The sequence below is a fragment of the Aquarana catesbeiana genome, linkage group LG02 (genome assembly GCF_042186555.1).
Source record: "Aquarana catesbeiana isolate 2022-GZ linkage group LG02, ASM4218655v1, whole genome shotgun sequence".
NCBI classification, from domain to species: domain Eukaryota; kingdom Metazoa; phylum Chordata; class Amphibia; order Anura; family Ranidae; genus Aquarana; species Aquarana catesbeiana.
In genome coordinates, this window is record NC_133325.1 from 748,246,052 (window position 1) to 748,269,029 (window position 22,978).

Below are 22,978 nucleotides of genomic sequence, written 5' to 3' on the forward strand. Positions count from 1 at the left end.
CTGTGACATTGGTTAACCACTGTGATTTAGTCATAATGAAGATCAGGACTGGGCTGTCTTAATGAAAGTCCTACAGACTACACTAGAAATCATGGCTAGATATGGATGCTGGTGATAATAAGCAGGGGGAGCCAGGGAGGTTGGTATGTGCCTTGGAGCAGCTTCTTGTCAGATCCAGAGATAGAGGCACTCTGGTTGTGCTTGTTGCTGCTTGGCTGCCAGTACCACCACTGTGCCAATTTGAAGAAGCAGTCCAACCCCAATTCAGCTGGAAAATGTATAAATGAAAGCTAGCGAGGGAACCTAGTGTAAGTGTCTCCTCGTCACCCCCCGAAATATGGGCATGGGGGTATGAGCTGTTAGCACTGAGGTGGTGGGAAATCACATGTTCAAGGAGGCTGCAGGATTATTCACAGAGCACCGCACGAACACACACACATATGCAGGGAACTGGTTGTGATTCCTCAGGAAGTCACAGATGGCTTTCATACCCAAGATGGCAGCATTGGGGACCTGCAGTGGTAAGAAGACTTGGCTGTGGGAAGACTCCAGCCACTGGGAACTACCTGATTTTTAAGTATTTAGGTTTTAAGTATTTATCCACCCAAAAAACGTAAGTTCCTCTTTTAAGAATAGGATTTAGTAAGCATATAAAGTTTCCATGACTTTTCTAGAGTTTTTTTTCTCTTTCAGTAATTTCCTGCTGTGTCCCCACTGGAGAGTCTTTTTTCTTCATCCAGTCATGGGGACCAAACAGGAAGTGAAGAAAATTTCCCCAACGAGGACACACATAGTAATAATATAATTAACAAATGTTAGAATCTTTTCCCACTCTGCTAGGCAGATAATGTATAGAGCAATAGACATCCATCTATCTGTTAATATACATATTTTCTATCTACAGTATCTCACAAAAGTGAGTACACTCCTTTATTTTATTATATCATTTCATAGCCAACACTGAAGAAATGACACTTTGCTACAATGTAAAGTAGTGAGTGTACAGCTTGTATAACAGTGTAAATTTGCTGTCCAAATAACTCAACAAACAGCCATTAATGTCTAAACCACTGGCAACAAAAGTGAGTACACCCCTAAGTGAAAATGCCCAAATTGGGCCAATTAGCCATTTTCCCTCCCCGGTGTTATGTGACTCGTTAGTGTTACGTGACTCGTTAGTGTTATAAGGTGTGAATGGGGAGCAGGTGTGTTAAATGTGGTGTTATCGTTCTCACTCTCTCATACAGGTCACTGGAAGTTCAACATGGCACCTTATGGCAAAGAACTCGCTGAGGATCTGAAAAAAAGAATTGTTGCTCTACATAAAGTTGGCCTAGGCTATAAGAAGATTGCCAAGACCCTGAAACTGAGCTGCAGCATGGTGGACAAGACCATACAGCAATTTAACAGGACAGGTTATACTCAGAACAGGCCTCGCCATGGTCGACCAAAGAAGTTGAGTGCACGTGCTCAGCGTCATATCGAGAGGTTGTCTTTGGGAAATAGACGTATGAGTGCTGCCAGCATTGCTGCAGAGGTTGAAGGGCTGGGGGGGAGTCATCCTGTCGGTGCTCAGACCATACACTGTGCACTGCATTAAATTGGTCTGCATGGCTGTCGTCTCAGAAGGAAGTCTCTTCTAAAGATGATGCACAAGAAAGACAAGCAGACTAAGGACATGGATTACTGGAACCATGTCCTGTGGTCTGATGAGACCAAGATAAACTTATTTGGCTCAGATGGTGTCAAGCATGTGTGGCGCAAACCAGGTGAGGAGTACAAAGACAATTGTGTCTTGCCTACAGTCAAGCATGGTGATGGGAGTGTCATGGTCTGGGGCTGCATGAGTGCTGCCAGCACTGGGGAGCTACAGTTCATTGAGGGAACCATGAATGCCAACATGTACTGTGACATATTGAAGCAGAGCATGACCCCCTCCCTTCAGAGACTGGGCCACAGGGCAGTATTCCAACATGATAACGACCCCAAACACACCTTCAAGATGACCCCTGCCTTGCTAAAAAAGCTGGGGGTAAGGGTGATGGACTGGCCAAGCATGTCTCCAGACCTAAACCCTATTGAGCATCTGTGGGGCATCCTCAAATGGAAAGTGGAGGAGTGCAAGGTCACTAACATCCACCAGCTCCGTGATGTTGTCATGGATGAGTGGAAGAGGACTCCAGTGGCAACCTGTGAAGCTCTGGTGGACTCCATGCCCAGGATGGTTAAGGCAGTGCTGGAAAATAATGGTGGGCACACAAAATATTGACACTTTGGGCCCAATTTTGACATTTTTACTTAGTGGTGTACTCACGTTTGTTGCCAGCAATTTAGACATAAATTGCTGTCTGTTGAGTTATTTTGAGGGGACAGTAAATTTACACTGTTATACAAGCTGTACACTCACTACTTTACATTGTAGCAAAGTGTCATTTCTTCAGTGTTGTCACATGAAAAGATATAATAAAATATTTACAAAAATGTGAGGGGTGTACTCACTTTTGTGAGATACTGTATCTATCTATCTACTGTCAATCTTTATTATCTATCTGATAGATAGATAGATAGATAGATAGATAGATAGATAGATAGATAGATAGATAGATAGATAGATAGATAGATAGATAGATAGATAGATAGATAGATAGATAGATAGATAGATAGATAGATAGATAGATAGATAGAGGTAACCAAGAACACAGACCTATTACTGGGATGATTAAATGATACTTGAAATAAGTGGGTTTTTTTCATATTTTGCTCAGCTGTTCATAATACCCCTTGTGTAAGATGAGGAACATAGAATACTTGCTCCTTTCTATTTGAGTCAGGAAAGTATTCAGGATTCTGCCTTGCCGTATGAAGCTTCCACTATGGACACTTAAGCTCAATCAGGCTTTTCAAACCTCATCATTTGGGCAATTATTTTAAGTATTTCTATAAATGTAAAACTACTCAGCAAGGCATGAAAGGAAGCACCGCAACATTTAACTTTCCTTTTCGAAAAAAAATTCTGCCATCAAGACTCCATTGTAGAAGCTGAAGACAAAAACGTTTATCAGCCTTGCTTAGTCTCCTGTATAGGGGAGTTACTTAACAGATGTGATAAATGGGATCCTGGAAAGGTAAAGGATAATGGGGATTTATAATGATGTTAGAGATTTCAAACCCCACACAACTGGTGCAGACAGGTAACCCTTGAAGTGAGTGATGAAATAGAATTCTTTTGTATTGGGTGATCTGGTGGCAGGATGATAGGCAGAAGAAAGGAAGTTGCGAAGCCTTGGGGTCTCTAAGTTTTTCACTGGCACTGAATAATGTATTTTCTGTGAAATAAAGTATAGGGGTCTAATGCCGCGTACACACGATCGGACTTTACGGCATACTTGGTCCGGCGTACCGGACAGTTCGATCGTGTGTGGGCTCCAGCGGACTTTGTTTTCTCAAAAGTTTGACGGACTTAGATTTGAAACATGTTTCAAATCTTTCCGACGGACTCTGCTTTCTAGCGTACAAACTGTTCGTCTGTGTGCTAGTCCGACGGACCCAAACTGACGCATGCTCTGAAGCAAGTACAAGACGGAAGCGCTCAGTCTGGTAAAATTAGCCTTCATATTGAAGCTAGCACATTCCTCTTCTGTGGTCTTTTTATACAGTGCATTCTTTTTTCTTTATAATGAAGAAGGAAGTGGTTTTGCTGCTTATATTCACACAGAGTTCTCACAAACTACTTTCTTCATGATTTATCCTCATGCCATGACTAATATGATATTTTTTAAAAGCCAGATCTCCAGAACTAAAGTAGCAAATTTTTTTTGGACTCATCTTTATTTGTTACAGATTTAAACAATATCGATTTTACAATGTGTGCTAAATTATACAAAAAATAATTTTTTTTTTTTTTATTTTGAGTTTCAAGTTACCACAATAACCTTAATAATTTTTATTGTTTTAATTAACCTTAATGAGGTTGGTGTCCCTTGTTAATTAGACATAGGGGGGTTATTTTAAAAAGGCAAAATCATTTTTCACTACACGTGCAAATTGTACTTGGAATTGCCCTGAAAGAGCATTTGGAAGTGCATTCGCTGTAGATCCGAGGGGCACATGCAAGGAACCCCCCAAAAAAAACAGATTTCTCTTGCACATGATTGTATGATAAAATCAGCAGAGCTTCCCCTCATTTCAGATCTTCCCCTCAGATTTACAGCGACTCCACCTCCAACAAGTGCACTTGCAGTGCAATTTATCAAGTGCACTTTGCAATAGCACTTTGCACTTGAATTGCAAAATGATTTAGCCTTTTGTAAATAACCCACATATAGTCTTTTTGACCTGTACCTGCCTACTCACAAACCAAATGTCCTTTTTGAATCAAAACACATAGTCAATAATGTAAGGTAACGAAAATATCCATTTATTTTGGTCAAAACAGAAATGAGGAAGGCAACACTGGAGACACTTTTGGAGTATGTGAAGCCTTTTGTCCCCCAGGACACACATCAAGTTTTAGGACACTAAAATTGGTATCTTGCGACTAGGGAGCACAGGGAGCACAGTCAGAAGTCAGACCAGACAGAAGCCAGGCAATCACTTTCGACTCTCCCATGGAGCCTTCCCTGCACGCTGCCCTGCAGCCTTCCCTCCACGCTTCTCTGCAGCCTTCCTTGGAGGCTGTGCCTCTGGTGGTGTACTTGGGGCAGGAGGAGGAGGAGTAGCAGGAGGAGTGGCTTCATCTGCTATATATGGTTTTGCAGTAAGCTCCCCTCTCATGCCCTTCTGATACGCTTGAAAAATCAGACCCTTACAGAGGAGGGGTTGCCCCTTTTCTAGTTCCAGCAATCTGGTGACCATATATGTTCCATACGCCTCTTCCGCATTGGGTGGTGTGCTAAGGATTTGGCTGGCTTCGCGAATGAGGCATAGTGATTCCTCCTCAGTTCGGGTCATCTTTCTGGGCCTTTTGGTGGTAATGCGGAGGGGAGGCACCTGACACTCCATGAGGCTTCTACTGGGCCCAGCCATGGCCTCCTCCTCTCTCCCACTGGGCAAGGCCTCCTCCTCTATACCTCTGGGCACGGACTCCTCCTGGCTGAGCTCATCCTGGGTAAAAAAAAGGGACATACCAGTAGTTGTAATTTTTGGTTACGCAATCACACACAATTTTCAGCTCATGACTTGCAAATATAATTCTAAACAAATAGTAAAGGCTATCTTTTTGACCCCACCATTATTCTAGCTGCTCACCAATATTTGAAGTATATTTTTGGCCACTATTGTCTAGTGATATGTCTGCATATTAATAATTGTGATGAAGTCATTTTTGGTGAAGCACTTCAAAAATTTTTAGGTTTACATCATTAATATTTACACAATCCCTAATTCACCAAAAAAGTATACCTGGCTGAAACTGGGCGCATCCACTTCATCAAGGATGAAAGGGCCCAGTTCTTCTTGGGACTCCTCAGCTGGAGTGGAGGTGGAGGGAAGGCTGGAGGGAAGGGTGGAGGGAAGGCTCAAAAGTGATTGCCTTGCTTCTGTCTGGTCATCCAGAAATCGCATTTTTTGGTAGTACCACAGCTTGGGGACATAAACCTGGTCTGCTGCTGCTCCGGATCTGCGTGACTCCTGGATCTTCTTGTGTTCCCGCCTGTACATATTGCGCAAGATACCAATTTTAGTGTCCAGAAACTTAAGATCTGCCTGGGGGACTCGAGTCTTCACAAATTCCAAAAGTGTGCCCAGTGTTGCCTTCCTTACATCTCTATTAAAATACAATGGGTGCTTGACCTCCCACAGGTTTCTGTTTTCTTGATACAAATCAAGAAAACGTGTCAAAAATTCTTCCTCCTTAAAGGGATTCATTTTTGCTGGAAGACAAGACACAAGATAAAAACTGTAATGTCAGCCAAACTCCCAGTATTATTTTTGGCTCAATCTAGGGTACACACACACCAAACACATTCACCAAACACACACCCACGTTTAATCTTACCTTCGTTTCTGACTCTCGCTACTTCCACTCGGACATACGTAGGCCAGCGTAATAGCTTTATATACATTGCACATGTGTCATGCTACGCCTGCGTCGCCCGCCCCTGACGTTCTTTAGTACGATTTGTCCCCGCTCCTTCACTCTTCGTTGTGCAGTGGCAGGATATAGAGAAAGATGGCAGAGAGATTATCTGCAAGTAGCACGGAGGAAAGCCCGGAGCCACAACCATCCAGATCCAGGAGGAGATATAAGGCCACCAACATGGCCTTTGAAGAGATGGTGGAGATGGTGTCCATTTGGAGAAGGGAGGACTATGATGGCAAAAAAGGACCGTACACCTGACCCAATATGCGGAAGGACAAAATAATGTCCTCAGTTGTCACCGCTCTTGAACAAAAATTTGGCACTAAACGGGCTAAAGAACAATTGAGGAAGCGGTGGTCTGACCTCAAAAGTAGGGAGCCTGAACAATACTGGCGAATAAAGAAGCTGCTTAAAAAAAGTAAGTACTTGTTGTGTGTTCCGAATGAGATACTTAACTTGCATGCTGATCCATATGCTTTTCGTTTATCCAGCATCGTTCGCAAAGACCGTTCTTATGAAAACACATATGATACTAAGAAAATGACGTTTTTTTTCACCAAATACGATGGTACAGGGTTTGGACATACATTTAGGTCTTGATAATTTGTCGTATTCCAAAAATGTGGCGATGTTGTGTAGATGTGTTTGAAACTATAATGCTTCTTCAAAAATGATTCAGTGTAATATAAGGACAGGACACAGCAGCTGTTTCCACATCTGGACTCACGAGCACTAGTGTACTATGTGACACCAGAGAAAATTTTTGGGGGTAATACACATAGGGGCTCCAGGGGATACTTGAGGTCTCTGCATCTGTGAAACTTGCATGAAAATGTGTATTGTTTGGCATTTTTGGGCAGAGTGAATTTTAATCCTGTCTTCAAAATTTTTGATGTAAAAAAATGACAATTGTCCACAACTTCTAACCAACGTTTCATATTCCTTTTTCAAGACTGAAATATCACTGTGTTTTAACTATACCTTTTGTTTAATTATCATAGGGGAGAAAAGACTCAGACAACAGTCCAAGGATCCCAGGACCCCCCCAAGTCACCAGCCTGAAGCTGAAATTACCCCAAGCCCCAGCCCAAGACCACGCCCACCCAATGAGCTGGAGGAAGGAGAGGTGGAGGAAGTGTGCAATATTTCCACCCCACCAAGTGAGTGACTGACACCCCAGCTTAAGTTCATCTATTTAGGCGTAAATATTTTACAATAATTTTTTACCAACAAATTGTAAAAATAATTGTTAAAATAATTGACATATCTGTCACGCACTTCATGGGCGGTTTGGGGGGCCAAGCCAATACGGCCACTTTCCAGGCCTGTGAGTGTCCTTTGGGGGAACGGCCTCATCAAGTGCTCGCTGAGAGCAAACGCTTCATCAGCGATGAAAACTGAGGGGAGTCCATCCACATTCTGGTCATCAGGTGGCAATCCCAGGCCACCAGTCTGGAGACGCTGGCACAGCACGGTCTGTGCAAAGACTCCTCCCTCAGACATCCGGCCGTTTTTCCCCACGTCCACGAACATAAATTCCAATTGTGCCGAGACCACCACCATCAAAACTACACTATGGAACCCCTTATAGTTGTAGAAATAAGACCCCGAATGGGGTGGTGGCACAATGCGGACATGCTTCCCATTGATCGCCCCAACACAGTTGGGAAAGTCCCAACGGTCAGCGAACCGGGAGGCCACAGTCTGCCATTTCTGTGTGTTCGAAGGAAACTGTGGAGTCAAACAAGAAAAAAAAAATATAAGTACTTTTAAACATAACTTGGATATCAGATTACACAAAAACATTCTTGAACAGCAGCAGTTGAACATTATTAATATGTGTTATTTTTAGAAAAAATAAATAAATAAGGCCCACTTATAAGATTATTCACCCCCTCTGATGGACCATTGATCAATTTGTATGTGGAGGGAGGGGTATTATTTGGGGCCAAGAACACACCTGACAGTTGCAAACATTTGAGGGGGTGGGGGAGGGGTACTAATTGGGGCCAAGAACACACCTGACAGTTGCAAACATTTGAGGGGGTGGGGGAGGGGTACTAATTGGGGCCAAGAACACACCTGACAGTTGCAAACATTTGAGGGGGTGGAGGAGGGTAAAACAGTACAATGGAGCTGACAATATACATTGTTCAAGGGGCTATAGGCTAGAGGTATAAGTGGACCCAGGATTGCATGGTGGGGAGGTTATTGAAGGGAAATATGCATGTAGGCCAAAAAATGATTAGGGTAAAAAAACAGGCATGCATGAAGATAAAGGATAAAGCATACTCAAAGCATGGTAATTAGGTAACGAGGACATTTAGACAATACATTAGCAAACATTAAATACATATCATGTAATGTTAAAGGATAAAACTTACCTTCATATAGTCCTTCTGCAGGACCTAAATGATGGCAGAACAGGTCTCTGGGATTATGATCCCCAGAGCCTGGGGGGATGCCTGTCGAGGACTTCAAGTCCTGAAGACTTCTCCCAGTCGACGTAAAGTGGCAACTAGCCTCTGCTCCGCAGTGATGGCTTGCCTCATGCAGGTATCCTGCCTGCTGATATAGGGGGTCAGCATAGCCAGCAGACGTTCAAAAACGGGGTTCAAAATCCTCAGGATTATTCTCACGGATCTCACGGAGCAAAGGCATGTGCGAGAATTGGTCATGCTGGCGCAACCAATTCTTCATCCATGAACTCCTCCTCGCCCTGTTCATGGACTCGACTCGGGTCAAAGTATTAACCCCAACACCAAGTCCCCACGCAGCACGAACTCGAGAATGAGTACATCCACGCAACATGGCTTCAAAACGGTCGGCTGGTCAAACAAACAAACTTGAAAATCAGTAACGAGCAGACCAGAACGGGTTACGAACTGACCAACACGCACTGAAAAGCAGATACAAACCTCACAAGCACAAACTGAACCGCAGAAAACGATCGAAATAAGCTGAAGTGTGAAAAGCGCGAATCGTCTCTAACCAAACTTCTACTAACACGAGATAAACATGAGATTAGCAGAAGGAGCCCAAAGGGTGGCGTAGTGGGGCTTGAACTTCCTTTTTCTAGTCCCGTCGTACGTGCTGTACGTCACCGCGTTCAAAACCATCAGACTTTTGGAGTGATCGTGTGTGTCCAAGTCCGTCCGTTTTTAAGTCCGGCGCACCTAGCGTACAAAGTCCGTCAAAAAGATCGCCGGACCAAGTATGCAGTAAAGTCCGATCATGTGTACGCTGCATTAGGGTGACTCAGTATTTTGCTGGATAGTACTCAGTGTTCTTGAGGGAGGCCTTGGGGTCTCTAAGTTCTCCCTGGCACTTGATAATGTGTTTGCTGTGAAATAAAGCATGGGGGATTGGAATGACTCAGTATTTTGCTGGATAGTACTCATCAGTGTTCTTGTTTTCTGGGATTGGTCTGTGCTACTCAAGCCTTCCGCATTGTGCATTCTCTTCTGTAAGCCTTGTTCAACTTGTCAAGGCTAGTCTGAACAAAATATGTGAAATGCTTTCAGCCAGCATCAAGAAGCTTTCTGAAAGTGACGCTGCCCCTATATAAAAGAATTAAAATCCCACGCCAGATTAAAACCTGATTGCTATATTAAAAACAATTTAAAACATCCGCCCATACTGAAAGAAGCCAAGTTTACATTTTCCTATCCTTGGTTTGTTCACTCACCAGTGGAAGCTCGCTTTCTTTTTGTTTCTCTCAGCCAAAAAAACTATTTCCCAAGCCTGGAAGAAACCATCCATTCCTTTTAAAGGGGTGAGAGATCACATGACCGCGTTGAACAACTGTCTCCCATGCTAAGTTTCTCAAGATCTGGGAACTGTGGCTGTCAAATGCCTTCCCCACTCTCTCCCCAGCTAGTCTAGGTCATATATGACGGGCAGCCTTGATGCTCCTGAGTTCTTATTCCCTCCCCTCCACCCCTCCTCTTAACCTCCTGAGCCCATTTACCCCCAAGTCTCCTATGGCTTTTCTTTACTTCTCCACCTGCTGGGTGCACGGCCCCTTTCGCTTTTGCGTCAAACTTGTACCAAACTACTCCTTGGTTTCTGCTTGGTCCTTCCTTTTTGAACTTATACAGGATGTATACTTTTCCACTATATGAATATTGCAGGGCCCAGGGTATGCCCGTTAATGTTGGGAAGCTCCCTATGACCCCCTGGCCATTACAGCCTCTGGACCATGTCTATCAGTTGCTGTTATATCTGTTCTCAGGAGGTTTTTATTTTTATTTTTTTTTTAATATCTTGTCTTCTTTGCCTTCTTTTGCAAACTAACCCTTGTTACAATTGTCAAAGCTAGCCCCTGGGCAGTCTGAAATTTTGCATATTATCTTCTTGTAATAACCAAATAAAAACTATTGGAATAGAAAAACTATTTTTAAAAAGCTGTAGCCAAGATCTTGTGGAATCCAGCCCCGAGTCTTCTCCTATTCTGTGTACTTCGTAGTTTGGCTTCTTATTTGGGATTCCTATTTGATAGGTCCTCTCAAAAGAGGGAAGATGATATCATTGGAGGGGGATGGCAAGGGACCAGCAATCTTAGGGAGGGCATCACTGCATTGGATCAGCCACAACCCCAGCCATAAACATCAGCAGTGTGAGACATGGATGGAGGAATTAGGTGAGTCTATCTCACTTCATAAGATAAAGGGGAGAGGGAGACCTAGTAAAGCAGGAATGTGTGGGTGCAGGACAAGCTACAACACTACCGCAAAGTGTTGGTCAAAAGCACCTGCCAAGAAACTCATAGGGATCTCAAACTGGATTCAAATGCAAGAATGTACCTGAAAGTATGCTGCATATGCCCTATCCAACTACGCAAATTGGCCTGCTCATCTAGAACGAAGGAATTTTAAAGAACTTTTCAGTACAAAAGTGATAAGAGTCCGAAAAACATTTTGTTATGTTTCCACTTGATGTGCTATGTGTAAGCAGAGCTACAACTTTGAAGGCTCAAAAATAAAAAAGTTGTGCACTTACCTGTTTGAGAATCTCAGCCGCGGTTTCATGCGAGCAATCAAATATCACATAGAATTCCTTGGCTTTCTTCATCTCTTTGAGCAAAGGACGAGCGTCCTTGTTTCCTGAGGGTAATTGGCGAATTTTTATTTTGATGTTGTATCTTGATGGAGCTTTGATGAGTTCCTGCAGACGGATTAAACCTAAGGGAGAAAATAATAAATGAAATTAGTTGGACGGTAAAATTCTTATAACCAGATAGTAAAGATGCTCCAGATAGCTCCATACAAACTAATTAGCTGCCTTTGTTAGAAAAGTAAAGTTAGGATGTTTATATGCAAGTTTTAATGTGGTCTTGTAGAACAAGTCAAGTCATTTGCATCTCAAAGTACTTTATGTTCTTTTATAAGGGTGTTTTATGCTCCGTGTCTGTGTGCTGAAACAAAAATAAGTGCAGCTCCTGCCATATTGCTGAGGTTTTGCACTTAGTCTCAAAGAACAAAGAGGAATGTTTAAAGGGAAATGTCTAAAGAAAAGTTATTTTAAAATCAAGAAAAAAAAAATGACCAGTGCAAAAAAAAAAAAAAAAATATATGATTACCATAGGGTCATCTTTAAATTTGATCTAGGACGGGATTGAATTCATTAAAAAATACACTTCAGGGAATAGTAATTTCAGGTGACCAATGCAGTCATTCAATAAACTTCCATCACTATCTGGCAAACTTTCCCACAGTTTACCATAAAGCCTAACTCCTGGTTTCTTGTGACTTCAAATAGTTTGGTTGGACTAAGCTGGTGCATTATTCAAGGAATGCATTAAGGTAAAAAATGTTTAGGCTTTACAACCACTTTAATAAACTATATACATAAAATACAGACTTCTAACAAGTGTATATTGATATAAGCCAATGGGTGTTGTGTATGCCCTTTGCACTTTAGCATGTCTGCCTTGCAGCTCTAAAATCTTTGGGGAACACGAGCGCAGCACTAGTGTCCCAACCCGGACACTATCTGCATGGAGTTTGCATATTTTCCCTGTGCATGCATAGGTTTCCTCTGGATGCTCCAGTTTCCAGTAGGATAATTGGCTCCTGTCCTGCCTAAATTGGCCCTAATATGTATATGCATTACCATGGCAAGCTCATCTAGTGCCCAGGGCAAGGATTTACAACTGCACTCCCTCCTCCACTGTTAATGCATGCCGTAGAAAGAGTTTACTCTCCTGTGTCCATTCTCTGCCCACTTGTCCCGCTGTGCCCAGGGCAGCTGTCCCTCCTGCCAACCCCTTGTCCTGGACCTATGTGTATGTATGCATGTGAGATAGGGACCTCAGATTGTAAGCTCCTAGGGGCAGGGACTGATGTAAATGCACAGTATGGAATATGTCAGCACTATATAATTACTTATAATAAAATAAAAATAAGCACGTCTAATAAAAAAGAGGGGTTAACTCACTCATATGTAGGTCTTTTTATTCTTTTGTATCAGGGGTGGCCCCTCTATATTGGGCGTAGGGGCGCTGCCTCCCATATCCACCGCCGCCGTCCTCCCTATCCATGCGCCCAGGCCCTTTCAGGACACCGGGTGCATGAATTCCTATGGCGGGTGTATGTTTTTTAAGCACCGGTTAAGAGCCAGAGGATCTAATGGGCTTCAAAATAGGGTGGGCTCGGGGTGGAGAACGTTGTGTCTGGAGTTCACTCAGGTGTGTTGCAATGGCGAATTAATATTTGCTTTTGCAACACTGATCCTCCTCCCGGCCCATCGGGAAGCGGGTCTGATACCCGTCCCCCGGTTGGCTGAAAGGACAGGCGATCCTATTGGACACCTAGGAGGAGGGGAGGAGATGCACAGTTGAAGCGAGGAGGAGAAGACACAGGAGCCACTGCCCGATGTCCGCCGCAGCCCGATGTCCCCGCCACTGCCCGATGTGCCCACCGATGCCCGATCCACAATGTGCCCGCTGCTGTCCGATGTGCCTGCCGCCTAGATGGGGTAAGTGCCGGTGGACCGCCAGACAGCAAGGTGGGGGGGTGTTTGAGGTGCCCTGGGGGGGTGGTTGTTTGCCACCCCCCCCCGCAAACAAAAAAACACCAGCCACCACTGTTTTGTATAAAACTACGTAATGTTCCATGGATCAGATCCCACCAAAAATGCAGATGAAATGTGTTTCCTTAACATCTTATAAGAGCACATTGCTCTGTGTTTTAGGAAATGCCCCAATATATGACCTACACAGGAGCATTTGTAATCCTTATGCCCTGTACACACGATCAGAAATTCCGCCAGCAAAAGTCGGATGTCAGCTTTTGGTCAGAAATTCCGACCGTGTGTATGCTCCATCGGACTTTTGCTGGCAGAATTCCAGAAAAAGATTGAGAGCACGTTCTCTATTTTTCGGTCGGAAAAAGTTCCAATCCGAAAATGCGTTCGTCTGTATGCAATTCGGACGCGCAAAAAATCACGCATGCTCAGAAACAATTCGACGCATGCTCGGAAGCATTGAACTTCATTTTCTCAGCTCGTCGTAGTGTTGTACGTCACCGCGTTCTTGACGGTGGAAAGTTCAGAGAAGTGTGTATGCAAGCCAGGCTTGAGCGGAATTCCGTCGGAAAAACCATCCAAGATTTTTCAGACGGAAAATCCGCTCGTGTGTACGTGGCATTAGTATTGCAAAAATCTCTTTAGGAAACAATCCTACAATGGGATGGATTTTTGCATAAATAAGAGCACATTGTTTAGTACTCAGAGAAGTATTTCAACATGTAATACACATAACAGTGTTTGTAATCCTTTGAGTTATATAGAACAATTACTACAGAATAGCATCATGCAATGCTACCTAAAGGCTGACAGCCCAAATAGAGTGTTTTCCTCATAAAATAGTCTATAATATGGTCTATGGTCATATCCAACAGCGCTGGCTTGTAACATTTTAAAATTTCTGTATCTCAAAAATGATTAGATACAGAAGAAAACACATTGTGTACGATAGAGATCTCAAAGCAGCCTAATATATAGAAAAAGACTTTAAAGTGGTTGTACCCAATACCCAGTGAAATGACCTCAGGTGACACACAGAGGTGAAACAAATCCTCCTACATAAGTTGTACCTGTTTATCTGAGGTCTTCTCTTGTCTACAACCCTTCAAAGTGCAGAATTTATAAAGCTTGTCTGAGCACCACCCCCCCCCCTTCACACAGTACACAGGAATTGACAGCTGAGGCTGTCAGTGGGCTGGAGGTCCCTCCCCTGTCACCATTTTCTCTTGGTGTCAGGAAAACTTGTCAGAAGTGACTCTGATAGCAGAGGAAGGAAGCAGAAGACAGACATGACATTTAGTGCTCTTAATTGAGAAACATACACACTATAGAGGGATATGCTTTGTTCATATTTCATGTCTGAGGTTTGCAACTACTTTAAGAGTTCTATTTTTTTTTTTAAATGCTATATGAATGTGTCAACATTCGCACAGGCATCAAAATTCATCCCCATAATATGCCTAATTTGTTTATTTCTTGCGATAATCAGCTCCATCTAATGACCATATTGTGAAATTTTCCTGAAATACTACAAACATAAGTACTACATTATGACCACTAGATGGAGCTGACCATCATTGGAAATAAACATATTAGACAAATTATGGGTATTATTTGCAATAGCTGTATGAATGCTGACACATTCACCCAGAACAGGTTTCATAAATAGACCCCAAAGTGTGTCTCTGTATTGTGTTTCAAATAAAGAGAGACTTGCAGAGGAAAAGCATACTGTTCACTCTCTCTTCAAACTTTAAATGCTCTGAAAAAAACTATATTAGGCCCCTTTCACAAAGGCTGACCGATTGGGTCCGCCCGCAGTTTTTCAGGCGGACCTAATCGGGCCCTCCATTGCCCTCTATGGAGCGGTGGAAATAAATGTGTCCGTTTGCCAACATCCAATCTGATCTGCTAAAAACAGACGCACGGGGATCTATTCCCCAAACGTCTAGTGGATCGGATGGCAGTCGAGTGTAAACGGACAGGTGATCGGAGCGCCTATAGAGGAGAGCGGGCTGTCTGTGTCCTCTCTGCATTGGCCTGATCAGCAAGGATCTGTGGACAGATTCTCCGTTGAGCAGGAGTCCTCCCCGTGTGGAAGGGGTCTTATGGGTGCAGCCGGTATTAAATTATTATTTGTAGACATTTTTTTATACTGTCAAGAATTTAAAGATATATAAAAATAATATTAAATATGCTTATAAATTATGATAAAATTGACCCAAGTCCCCGTCAACAGGATGCCCTGTCTTTCAACCTTTCAACAGACTACAGTACACTTCCTTCTGGACTTTCTTTTGCCCTTCTGCCCCCTGGCGTCCTATATAACCAGCCCTCCCTTCCACCTTGGAGCCTTTACCAGGACAAGATGGTGGCTTCTAAGCATTTCTAATATCAAAGATTGAAATGGCAGCAATAACACAACCTACATGGGGTTTGCGTTCTCTTCCTGTGCTTTTATGTATTTCCTCCCACATTCCAAAGACATGCTGGTTGATTAATTGGCTCCTGTCTAAGTTGGTTCTAGTATGCATGTGAGATAGGGACCTTAGATTGCAAGCTATACCTGTATCGAACAGTGGCAGCCCGTGCATTAAGGGCGCACGGCCGCCGCCCCCTCTCTCCAGCCACCCCCTCTATCACCAATAGCTAGATTCATTGCATAAATCTATCTATGGCTGCCGCTGCCACCCCCTATTCAGTTTCGGGCGCAGGGCGGGGGGGTGTTTTTGAAGCACCTGATTAGAGCCATAGGCTCTAATAGGCTACAAAAAAAGTGACCTGCGAGCGCCAGCTGTGTTAGAAAAGCGAATGACTATTTGCTTTCCTAACACTAAACCGCCTCTCCGCCAATCAGGTGCTCGGGTCTGTTACCTGGCACCTGATAGGCTAAAACAACAGGCGCCGCTATTGGACACCTATCAGGAGGAGAGGACAGGAGATGAGGATGGCAGGAGACGCATGGAGGACCCCGCTCGTTGCCATCAGCTGCTGCCCCACCAAGACAGGGTAAATGTCGGGCAGATGGCAAGCAGGCGGGGGTCACACTGGGGGCATTCAAGGGAACACTGGCAGCATTTAATGGGCACACTGGCAGCATTTGAGGGCACACTGGCAGCATTTGATGGCACTGTGGCAGCGTTTGGCACAGTGGCTGCATTTGATGGCACAGTGGCAGCTTTTAATGGGCACAGTGGCAGCGTTTGGCACAGTGGCTGCAATTGATGGCACAGTGGCTGCAACTGATGATTTTTTTTTAAATTCTGCGCCCCCCCCAAAAATTTTGAGCACCAGCCGCCACCCCCATCAAATCATTCTTTGCAGCTATTACCTTTTGTACCACCACCCCCTCCCTTTAGAATGTAAGCTCTACAAGCAGGGCCCTCCTGTACCTTTTGTATTGAACTGTACTGTAATTGTGTTGTCCCCCTTATACATTGTAAAGCGCTGCGTAAACTGTTGGCGCTATATAAATCTCGTATAATAATAATATAATAAATAAACAGCATGAGGCTCTAGCAGACCCAGTCATTAAAGTGGATGTAAACCCAATGTCATCCTTTCTAAACTATTGCCATAGGGGTTATCTATAAGGATATACATTCCTCCTGCATGTATCTTTACCTGTCAAATGTCTCCCCTCTGTCTGTTATGAGACTCGAAAAACTGCAGATTCTGTGGGTGGGTCTGTTGTCTGGAGCTCGGTGGGTGGAGTCGTGATGTCAGTAGACTCCCCGCCCACCTCTACACTCCCCTTGTCAATATGCATTTTCTCCTGTGTATTTCTTACATTGAACTTCTGCTATGATCTCTAACATCCAGTAAAAAGACAGGAAAGTAACCACATGACTTCAGCATGCCCAATCATGCTGAGGTGTGGAACAGCCAATCCTTGCAGAGCTGCTGAAGAAAGGAGTGGGGGAGGGAATTAAAAAATAATGCATGTCTTAGGCTAGTGCACGAGATATGTAAATCACCTGTCACTCAAAGCAAGGGGGAGGATTTGACAAAATTTTTCTCAGTTTGTCAAGATTTATCTCACTGAACAATAAAAGAGGATTGCTCAGAGATGGATTAACTCTTTGTGGCAAGACTGGGCTCAAATGATAGGAAATCTTATACTCTACATTATGACAACCAAAAAAAAAATTTTTTTCGGGTTTACATCCACTTTAAAAACATGTTGGTAGGTTAAAGTGGTAGTAAAGTCCGCTTTGTGATTTTTACCTACAGGTAATCCTACAGCAGGGATATGCAATTAGCAGACCTCCAGCTGTTGCAAAACTACAACTCCCATCATGCCTCTGCCTCTGGGTGTCATGCTTGTGGCTGTCAGAGTCTTGCTATGCCTCATGGGACTTGTAGTTCTGCAACAGCTGGAGGTCCGCTAATTGCATATCCCTGTCCTACAGTATAATAAGGCTTACCTGTAAGTGCATTATTTAGATTTCCCCCCTGGATGCAGCCAGTGACGTCACCGGCGCATGCGCTATGAAGTTCCGGCATATCGTGCTGGACCTTCAGAGTTTCATGCCGGGGCGGAGGGCTCCCGCATGCATGCGCGGGAGTGATGTCATTGCAGCTCCAGCCACTCATACAGCTGGAGCCCACGAATCCGAAAGAAAGGCAAGATGGAAGCCCTGTCAGCGGTGACTGGGCGTCACTGGAGGGTTTCGCTCTAAGGTAAACATTTCATAATGTGCTAGTATGTGATGCATACTAGCACATTATGCAATTGCCTTACAGGTGTTTTATTTTTTAACCACTTTGCGCCCGTGCTTTAGCCGAAAGACGGCTACAGCAGGGGCTTTCTTTGCCAGGAGGGCGTGCATGTACGTCCATACATTCTCGCGCCGACAGCGCACCCCAAGTGGCGCGATCTGTGCTTGGTGAGTCCTTGGGACTCGGCTGATCACAGAGCAGCTTAAAGGGCCAATTACAGTGGGCCCTTTACCATGTGATCAGCTGTCAGCCAATGACAGCTGATCACGGAGGTAAACAGAAGCCGGTTTCTGGCTTTTTTCTCTCTTCACGCTGTCAGTGTGAAGAAAAGAAGCAAGCCATTAACCAGCTTCTGTTAGAGGGACATCGGTTCCCTTAGTAAACACCAGTGCCGCAAATCAGTGCCCTCCAATGCTGCAAATCAGTGCCTTCCAGTGCTGCAAATCAGTGCCCACCAGTGCCACCTATTAGTGCCCATCAGTATTGCTAATCAGTGCCCACCAGTGCCACCTATCAGTGCCCATCAGTATTGCTAATCAGTGCCACCTATCAGTGCCCACCAGTGCCACCTATTAGTGCTCATCAGTGCTGCCAATCAATGCCTCATCATCAGTGCCTCCTGATTAGTGCCTACCAGTGCCGCCTATCAGTGCCCATCAGTGCCCATCAGAGGAGAAAAATTACCTGTTTGCAAAATTTTATAACAAAATATGAAAACTTTTTTTTTCTTTTCAAAATTTTCAGTCTTTTTTGTTTGTTTAGCAAAAAATAAAAAACCCAGTGGTGATTAAATACCACCATTTGTGTGGAAAAAATGATAAAAATGTAATTTGGGTGCAGTGTTGTATGACCGCGCAATTGTCATTCAAAGTGTGACAGCGCTGAAAGCTGAAAATTGGCCTGGGCAGGAAGGGGGTGAAAGTGCTCAGTAAGCAAGGGGTTAAACGGTAGTAGTTTACTATTGCTTTAATTGGCTCCTGTCTAAACTGGCCCTAAGTATGTGTATGTATGAATGTGAGTTAGGGACCTTAGATTGTAAGCTCCTTAACGACAGGGACTGATGTGAATGTACAATATAAGTGCTCCGTAAACTGAAAAAAAACAATAAATAAAATAAAAACAAAAAATAAATGTGCGAGAAAAGAGGACCTGTTACCCTTTTACACACCACACAACCCAAAGAGCAGAGAATGGCGGGCAACTAATCAACTTATTGGATATTGATGTGCATGAAATCCTAATAGCTTTTTCTCCGGTCGCCAGCATCTGTTTCCACTGGCATAAAGCTGTGAGAATCTGCATGAAATCCATTAGCTGGGGTTCTGTTACTGCAGCGAGCATGAAATGATGCACTTTGTCAAAAAGTACTTTTTCACGCTTTGATGGAATGGAAGATTGGGCTAATCTACCAACGAAAGGAAAAAGAAGAAAAAAAAAAAACTATTCAGCAGGTGTTTACATAATGTCTTATGCAAATTAGGGGAAATATGTGTTATATGCAAATCAGTCGACTTTATCTCTGTAATTGTGAGTCTGAAGGATCTTCCCTGAAATGTTTGTTCCTCAGATTCGGCATTTCATAAAAGAGAATGGGAGAAAGATGTTTCCTGATTATGTTCTGTTGTTTTTTTTCTTTATCTAGAAAAGAATAATTAAAAAGAAAAAAAACCTCTTCCAGTGCATGATACACACATAGGGTTATCTAATGATGGAAGGTGGAGGAGTTCAAGCCGACTAATCAAAATTCTTTTTATGCTTCCAAGGATTCAGAAATCTGATTGGTTACTTTGGGCTTATTTGCTTGTTTTTTCTGCTTTCCTAAATAGCACACCTCGCTTTTATTCGCAAATTGTATTTGTACATATTCTGTATATTCACCTATTATATCCAGAACAAAAAGCTTTTTATTGTTTTAATATGCAAAAATAAAATAATTCTATGAAAAATGTATGAAAATTATTTAGGCTTGTAGCCAACACATGGCAAGCTTAAAGCTGACCTTGTAATCTGAATGTTCAATCTCAATATTCAATTTTTTTTCAGTGGAAGCTCAACCCAAACAATCCACTCTATCAGCATCTAGGAAGGTAGGTTTTCATAATACATCATTTTTGGAAGATTATTATTATCATACAGGATTTATATAGCGACAACAGTTTGCGCAGAGCTTTACAACGTGAAGGCAGACAGTACAGGTACAATACAATTTAATACAGTAGGAATCAGAGAGCCCTGGTCGTTGGAGCTTACAATCTAAAAGGGGGTGGTCAAGTGATACAAAAGGTAATAACTGTGGGGGATGAGCTGATGGAGAAAATAAAAGTATAGATGTTAGGTGGAGGTGGGATAGGTTTCTATAAAAAGATGGGTTTTCAGGGATCACGTAAAAGTGGACAGAGTAGGAGATTGTCGGACAGATTTGGGTAGGGAGTTCCAGAGGATGAGAGAGGCTCGTGTGAAGTCCTGGAAGCGAGCATTGGAGGAGGTGACAAGGGAGCTAGAGAGCACAAAGTCTTGGGAGGAACAAAGAGAACAATTTGGTTGGTATTTTGAGACTAGGTAAGTGATGTAGCTGGGGCCCGAGTTGTGGATGGCATTTTAAGTTATTTTTAGTATTTTGAATTTAATTTGTTTGGTGAGCAGAAGCCAGTGGAGGGATTGACAGAGAGGAGTAGCAGACTCTGAGCAGTTGGTAAGGTGTATGAGTCTGGCATCTGCATTCATGATGGACTGAAGAGGGGATAGTTATATAAAGGTGATCCAAGGAGGAGGAAGATCTAAAGACGATGGGTGTATGGCCAACTTTAGGCAAGATAAACACTATTCTAGAGGTCCATAGGACTCAATTGCATGTTCTTGCTCCAGTAATATGCAGTAGAAAGCAAATGTTACCGTATATTACCCCAACGCCATGGTGCGGAACACAAATGCACTATTGCAGTAGTGGGCAACACACTGCCCTGCCAAAGCAGGGCTATTGGCAGAACAACAAGTAATGCAGCGTACACACGGTCGGACTTTTCGACTGGACTGGTCCGACGGACGCCGACGGACCAAATCCGGCGGACAATCCGATCGTGTGTGGGCTTCACTAGACCTTCAGCGGACTTTTCCAGTCGCAAATCTGACGAACTTTAGATTTGGAACATGCTTCAAATCTTTACGTCGTAACTCCGCCGGACCCAGAAATCCGCTCGTCTGTATGCTAGTCCGACAGACAAAAAACGAGGCTAGGGCAGCTATTGGCTACTGGCTATCAACTTCCTTATTTTAGTCCGGTGTACGTCATCACGTAGGAATACGTTGGACTTTTGTGTGATCATTTGTAGGCAAGTCTGTTCGTTAGAAAGTCCGTCTGAAGTCCGCCAAAAGTCCCTCGAAAGTCTGTCGGACAGGCCGTAGGACTTTTGCTGCTGAAAAGTCCGACAGTGTGTACACGGCATTAGGCAAAGGGGTTGACTCACTAAAGACAAAATAAGCTGTTCACTTTCCATTGGATTTTTTCCTTAGCTTAGTGAATGTGGGGAAGCCATGCTGTCTGTTTTTGTTTTTCTTGCATGTGATTGGACATTCTTAGCAAAGTGATTTTTAACCGCATTCACTATGAAAAGGGAAAATTCCCTTTGTAAAGTGTAAATTCCCTTGAACAGCCTATTTTCCTTTAGTAAATCAAACCCCCAAATCTCTCAAAAGCGAGATAAATATCCTCTTAGTTGTCACCAGAAGAAGCTGCCCCAATGGATTTTTTCTCCTCTATTCCTCTCTGGTGGAAACTCAAAATTGTGGATTTTCTATCACTATTTGCCCAATGGTCACCAGGACAATTAGAAAGAGTGTATCTCAGTGATCGGGAGAGGGAAAGAGGGGGAATTGGTTGGGGTTACAGACATAAATGATGACCAACAGAGGTTTTTATCCTTAACCACTTAAGGGCCGAAAGGATTCGCCCCTTAATGACCAGGCCATTTTTTGCGATTCGGCACTGCGTCGCTTTAACTGACAATTGTACGGTCGTGCGACGTTGTATCCAAACAAAATTTATGTCCTTTTTTTCCCACAAATAGAGCTTTCTTTTGGTGGTATTTGATCACCTCTGCGCTTTTTATTTTTTGCGCTACAAACAAAAAAAGACCGACAATTTTGAAAAAAAAAACAATATTTTTTACTTTTTGCTATAATAAATATCCCAAAAAAATAAATTTTTGTCAGTGAAAAAAAAAATTGCAATAAGCATATCTTAATTGGTTTGCGCAAAAGTTATAGCGTCTACAAAATTGGAGATTTTTTTAATGCTGTTTTTATTATTATTTTTTTTTCTAGTAATGGCGGTGATCTGCGATTTTTAGCAGGACTGCAACATTGCGGCAGACAAATTGGACACTTTTTACACTTTTTTGGGACCATTGACATTTATACAGCGATCAGAGCTAAAAACAGCCACTGATTACTGTGTAAATGTCATTGGCAGGAAAGGGGTTAAGACTAGAGGGCGATCAAGGGGTTAAATGTGTGTCCTAGGGAGTGTTTCTAACTGGCTAACTGTGGGGGGATGGGACTGCCTGGAAGAGGAGACCGATCGCTGTTCATAATCAGTAGATCTGTCTCCTCTCTCCTGACAGAACGGATATCTGTTTGTTTACATTGACAGATCTTCATTCTGTCTCTCTGAGGAGCGATCGTGGGTGCCTGGCAGACATCGCGGCCGCTGGGCACACACATCAGCTCCGTCATCGAGCCCCCTAGAGCTCTAAAAGCGGCCGATGTACAATGACTTGCACAGTGGAGCCAACCTGCCTCAGTACAACTGCAGTGGCTGGTCCTTAAGTGGTTAACCACACTATCCAAAATTGGAAAACAAATTTTACCTTTAGATACACTCCCATGTCCTAAGTCATACGGTGTGACGAAGCGTGTAGGGCGGAGGCTTCTGTGACGTCACTGCGTAACCAGAAGTCTGCAGGAAGCCATTTCCTTACCGGCCAGAAAGTAGGTTTTTAAAGCGCAATTACAACATTATTAATGTGAATTTGTTACTATTTTAAAATAAAGGATGTCTTATTGGTTTTACACTATGTTGGGCTGTTTAATTAAATTCCCTGTATGAATTATATTGATGGAGAGTTAATAAAAAAGATCCAGGTTCCGGAGTTT

At 43.3% G+C, this 22,978-nt stretch overlaps 1 protein-coding gene across 6 annotated transcripts in view; it reads right to left on the minus strand.

The window, feature by feature from the left end:
* Positions 1–22,978, minus strand: part of GRIK1 (glutamate ionotropic receptor kainate type subunit 1) — a 652,481-nt gene that overhangs the window by 290,082 nt on the left and 339,421 nt on the right. For all 6 annotated transcript variants that reach the window (XR_012241793.1, XM_073617099.1, XM_073617101.1 and 3 more), the window contains exon 4: positions 11,081–11,262. Coding sequence is in view for 5 of the 6 variants with exons in the window: in XM_073617099.1 (XP_073473200.1) it covers positions 11,081–11,262 (182 nt within the window). In the remaining variant the exon portion in view is untranslated. The remainder of the gene's footprint in view (positions 1–11,080; positions 11,263–22,978) is intronic.